The sequence below is a fragment of the Erigeron canadensis genome, chromosome 2 (genome assembly GCF_010389155.1).
Source record: "Erigeron canadensis isolate Cc75 chromosome 2, C_canadensis_v1, whole genome shotgun sequence".
Taxonomy (NCBI): Eukaryota; Viridiplantae; Streptophyta; class Magnoliopsida; order Asterales; family Asteraceae; genus Erigeron; species Erigeron canadensis.
The window spans coordinates 35,643,104-35,649,040 of NC_057762.1; the positions used below are offsets into that span (position 1 = coordinate 35,643,104).

At 32.3% G+C, this 5,937-nt stretch overlaps 1 protein-coding gene across 1 annotated transcript; it reads right to left on the bottom strand.

Annotated features, from left to right (window-relative positions):
- Positions 1-1,366: 1,366 nt before the first annotated feature.
- On the bottom strand, positions 1,367-5,211 carry LOC122586539 (auxin-responsive protein IAA9). Its single transcript, XM_043758527.1, has 6 exons — positions 5,099-5,211; positions 3,913-4,505; positions 3,619-3,845; positions 3,385-3,526; positions 1,885-1,946; positions 1,367-1,652 (listed from the first exon to the last, which is right to left on the bottom strand). Exons 2-6 carry the CDS (start codon positions 4,473-4,475, stop codon positions 1,615-1,617), a joined length of 1,032 nt encoding a protein of 343 aa, XP_043614462.1. The 5' UTR covers positions 4,476-4,505; positions 5,099-5,211; the 3' UTR covers positions 1,367-1,614.
- Between the last annotated feature and the right edge of the window lie 726 nt (positions 5,212-5,937).

The following is a 5,937-nucleotide window of genomic DNA, read 5'->3' on the forward strand; positions in this document are numbered from 1 at the left end:
TTTTGCCTAAAAAACTAGATTTTACTAATTTACCATTTTTAAGAGACCATTTAAACTTAAAAGCTTGAAACCAAACTAATATTTTAACCAATATATTTAAGAACTTATCATAAAAATAAATTTTAATATTTCGTGATGTAACGATAATCGATCAACGTAAAAAAATAAAATCTAAAATATGATACATATTCATTCTCTTCTTAGTTCTATAGATAGTAGTAATCTCAAATTACAATATTCTACCAAAAAATGTTAAGCTAAATATATAATAAAGAGAAAAATCCATAAAAATCAATATTTTTACCAAAAGTTTCTAATAGGTTCCACTTAATAGATGAAAATTAAATAAGTTCCTTTTAATAAAATTTAATGTAAAAAGGTTATCTTTTATGAATTTTTCCATATAATAAAAAACAACAAATTAAAGAACGAAACGTAACTTCTGTTTAATTTGTAAATAAAATTTGAATAAAAAAAAAAGTAAGTTAGCTTTTATTTAATAGAACAAAAGTTCCTAACATATGTTTTTGCAAAGACAATAACTATTTTAAAAATTTGATTTCAAACTTTTAAGTTTTAATGGTCTAGTAAAGATGGTAAAATAAATAGAATTTAACTTCTAAGTAAAATAATACAAAACTTACAAAAACACCATTATGGTAAATAATTTTAAAGAAAACACCATTTTAACAAATATTTTTAAAAATACACCATTTTAATAATTATTTTTTCCAAATACACCATTTTGGGTATTAACTCTAACTTTCAGGAGGTCCATTAGTCCATGGACCATTGTTCTCAAAATCACATGGGGTTTTCCAAGTCAAGATTACTTGTACCTTATGTAATAGTATTTGTACTTTTTTAATAACAAGTTTTATATTTAACAAATACACTTGTGTCACCTCTTATCCCAGCCAAAAGTTAAGAAACCTGTCTCTATATTAAATGAAATGTATTATTTTTGTCCCTGCTGTGCTGGGCTTCTGCACAACACCTGCAGTCCTGCAACTTACACCAGGAATTTTCAACATTATTCAACTATTTTACAGTGAGTAGTCCTCACACTTTCAGAGATTTCAAAACTAGATCCTCGCATCTTCTCACTTTCTATATTTAGTCCTTCAACTTTTACAGGTGGGACAAAAACAAACACCATAAAATCTTACTTTACATCCATACATTATAATCACTGAACACAGTTTTGACCGAGTACAAGAAGTCATGAACAAGTCCAGCAAGTGTTGAAAAAAAATTCTAAAATCACACACATTCAGGATCTTTCAAAAACTAAGGCCTCACATCTTCTCACTTTCTATATTTGGTCCTCCAACTTTTACAGATGGGACAAAAACAAACACCATAGTAAATTAGTAACATCCACACATTAATATCACTGAACACAGTTGACTGAGTACAAGAAGTAGTCCAGGAAGTGTTGAAAATTCTCAAATCACACACATTCATCAAATACAAAAGACAATAGTTGAAAACAGAAGTTTCCTATAATATAACCAACATATAACATTAGAAATTAGAAACATTTTTCTCTTACTATTCATAGAAATATAGAAGGAAACAGGGCACTTCTCTTTCTGCATTCAAAACATAAAGCTAGCTTCTGTTCTTTGACTTTTCCATGGCCCTTGGAGCTGTATCAGCAAAATGAGCACACTATATGGTTAAACAACGCATTGGAACAGATAACTTCCAGCATTCTTTTAATATTGAAATCAATTGATACTCAAAATTGGATATCAAATAGTGGGTGAAGTTATAATTTACATTTAGCACGGTCTGATGGGACGATAGTTTCTAAAGTGCATAGATCAAATTAGGTACTTGGTAACGGATGATGAAATGAAGTAAAAGTATGATGCATACCTAAACCGATTGCATCAGAGCCCTTCATGATCTTCAACCTCTTGCAAGAACCGATAAACATACTGCAAGAAAGACAAAAATTACAAAGCGAAAATAAGGGATAGTGTTAGAAATAATTAACTACTACAATAAGCTGCGAGAGCAGACGACTCAAAGGCTATGAAAAATATAGCAGGTACTTAATATATGAAAAAAGAAAGAAAAAGACCAAATTTGATGTCATGTTGATTTTCTTCAAGCATGAATGATGTCAAATATGAGATGCACTAGTGCGGACACACAAGATGGTTCTATAGTAACATATAACAATGTTCGATAACATGGTCTTTCGTTTTATAATGGAACAATGCAACAGGCTTAACAGCTTATAATAATTAAATATCAACAATTATCAGGTTAAAAGCTCAAGCCAGCCTCACAAAGAAATTCCCAAAAAATCAGGAGAAATGTATCCTTTTTAATATAGAAACAAAACCATGAATGAAGCAAAAGAGATATGCACATGAAAATGTAGGTGAACAGAGACGACCATTATGGAGATCAGTGGAGGGCGAGACGTGAATGATCGGATTCTGCCAATAATATATGTGTCTCATCCTCCACCGTTCTCTATCAGTTTATCCCCTGATTGCTTGAGGGTCATCCCCGTTCACTACACACCAACATGAAACCTTTTCTTCTTATGAATCCTGATATAATACATTAATTAAAAGTTTCCCAATAAATCTCACAAAAACAGCATTATCGCTATTATTTTAGAATTAGTTTCTTTCACTAGCGCAGTGGCTAGACATAATGCACACGCACAATATGGCTCATTCTATGCCTTCCTATGTCAATGAGATCAACCCTACAACATGCACTAAAGAAATTTGGAGCTGATCAGACTTTAATGTACAGGCAGGCACCTATTATGCAAGTATACTATGGCAAAATGGTTTCCAAATTGAGAAGTACGTTTAACTATTACATGAGTACGCATCAACATATTACATACACAGGGACAGGAGTGGACCGACTACTTTTTCTTCGAAACTAAGAACCATAATAATATTGCCCGTATATTTGATCAATTTATGCAAACACATTCAGAACTCAAATTTCTATTTGTGAGCTAAAGGTATCAAATACATTACTCTAACTATCTTAGGTGATGAGTTTGCAATTTTGTCAATAATGGACAACCACCAACTTTATTTACCGAAAAAGATACTGTTAGCTTTTAATACTACGGATAGACATGTTCTTCAATAATTTCTTTACCATGTGCAACCTGTAAACTCAATCCTACAAAAATAAAGGTATGCTATCATCATGTTTGGGAAGGCATATGTGATGTTGCTTTGAGTGAAAGTTCAGGACATACGTAGGGACAACAGTTCTCCTTTTTCTTTTGTGTGAGTTAATATGCGGATTATTTCAGTCGGATGCATCTAAAAATGCCGCTGCAATAACAATTAACATAATGAGAGTGAATAAAGAGAGTCGTTTGACACTTACTCCCACGGTACATCTCCAACAAGCATCCAGTCACCATCCTTATCCTCGTATGTAAGCACATACTCTGATCCATGCAAAAGATCCCTCAATTTGCTCTCACTGAGACTTTCCTTTCCTGGAGCTCCCTGTGATCCACATTGACCTACATTGTAAAACACAAAAATATCGCTCGTTATAGTAGTACAAAAACATGCCTAAAACAGAACACTGCTTGAATACAGTTAAAAAACTAACCAATAGTGAAACAGCTAAACATTTTCTCTAGAGCCGATGAAAGTTCTTGATAAGTAGTGTAACTCCTTAAGTCAACCTTCCTCAGATAAGGAGCGCCATCCATGCTAACCTTGACAAATAGAGCACCAGGACCGGGTTTTCCATCCACTTCATCGTTATTCTTTGCGTTTGTGGCCAAAATGTTCTTGCGGAAAGATCTAACTGGAGGCCAACCAACTACCTGAGCCCTGTAAACACGATTAGTAACAAACGAAACAAAATAGTATACAAAAATGAGTTTAATTGCACACTTACTTAGCAGCAGGAGGATTAGAAGTGCTGACTTTATTCTGTTGTTGTGGAATAGAATCTTTAGCCGTAGCAGGCTGAGCTCCAGTTGATACTACTTTACCATTTGTCAAACCCTTTGAAGCATCAGAATCGGTCCCAGTAGACGAACCAAACATCCAATTCCCTTCAACAGTGTCACAAAACCCTCGTTTATTCCCCGAAGCAATACCCTTGTGAGAACCAGCACAGATTCCATCTTTAGAAGGAAGCAACGGAAACAACGGCTTCTCGTCGAAACTCTCGGAGCTCACAAGCTCAATTTCCGAATCGCGCTCAGGGGATTGAGATCCTGGAAGACCAAGCCTCAGTTCAGTCGCCTTAAGGTTCAAATTATTCCTTTTCGCATTCGAGATACCAGAAACCCCAGAGCTGTCCACCGAAGAACAATCCGACGACAATCCTAAATAATTCCGCTCCGTTAATCCAGGCGTTTTTTCAAAAACTGATGATTCCATAGTCGAATTACAAGTCATTACGGACACGTTCCCGTGTCCGTCTCCGTCTACACCTAACAACGGCGGCGTCATCAAACTTCTCAATTTTCTTTGTTAATTAATCTGTTTCAATATTCATCTACACTTGTTAATTTTTGTATAAATATCATTTTACAACAAACCTAATTATATAACATTTTTATATGCAAGTCACAAGCTACTGATTTCACAAATAGGATGGTTACATAGTTATATAATTATATATGTTGAGATTATCATACAAAATATATATATATATGTACAAGATAAAAAAATAAATGATGTACCAAATTAAATGTGTCAGTTGACTAAAATCAACAAAAACCTTGATTAATAAACCTCAATTTTCTACAACAAACTTGTGAACAGAATATTTCATAAAATAAATTAAACAAAAACTTAGTAATTTACTATCCATATAATTTAGTAATTTACTATCCATAGCTTACTAACCTCACATATTAGCTCTATATAACAAACAAACAAACAAACAAAAATGAAAAAAAATAATAATCTATAACATAAACTAGTTTATATACATCTAAATAAACATGAACACTTGCATAAACAACTAATCTATATATACATGAAATAAATTATAGCAAAAAAAAAAAAAAAAGCAACATCCAGATCTCAAACTTGTAAGCTGAAATGAAACAAAAACTGAGGTGAATTACCTGAAACTAATTGAATAATTATTAATGAAGGAATTAAGGTGAAGAGGAGAAGAAAAAACAAGATTAGGAGAGAGAGAGAAAGTGTGTTGTTGTTGTTGTTGTTTGTGTTTTTTAGAGAGAGAGAGAGAAAGTGTGTGTGTGTGTAGAGAGAGAAAATTTTAAGGTCCCTCCATTTAAACAGAAGAAAGCAAACAAAAGGGGGTCTCTGTGAGCTGTGTGCCGTGAAACTCGGATTTTATGTAAATTATAAAGAAAGTGAAAAGTAGTGTGTTTTCTAAGGGGGAAATGTGTAAATTTTTTAGATGGATAAAAGTTGTCAACTTTCTTTTCCTTTTTTTTCTTATTTTTTTTATACTTTAAGCACAATTTTCTATATGAATATACTCTTTCCCTAAAACATGCACTTCATTTTTTATGCAAACAAATGAATTATATAAATGTGTATTTTATCATTTTTGTCGCTTTAAAGCCGAACTTCTTGTTATTCGTTTAGAGGAGTAAAGTAATATATAATAAAATTACTTACAGTAAGTCAGTAACTACGACTACTAGTAGTAAAGTTTTTATTTTTGCTATTATTAATAGTGTAAACTTTTTTATTGTTACAACCATATATTATATAAATTAATTTTCAAGTACGAACAATATATATCTATATCTATATATATATGAATAAGTTAATTCTTTTTATGAGAGCCCGTTATTAGTTCAAACTTTTAAAAGTCTTCAACATTTACGTTCTAGCGCTAATTGATAACGAAGAAATCAAACTTCGATTCGATACTCACTTATGAAATGTTGATGGTGTTCCATAATCACTGCGCACTTTAACTAAAGGG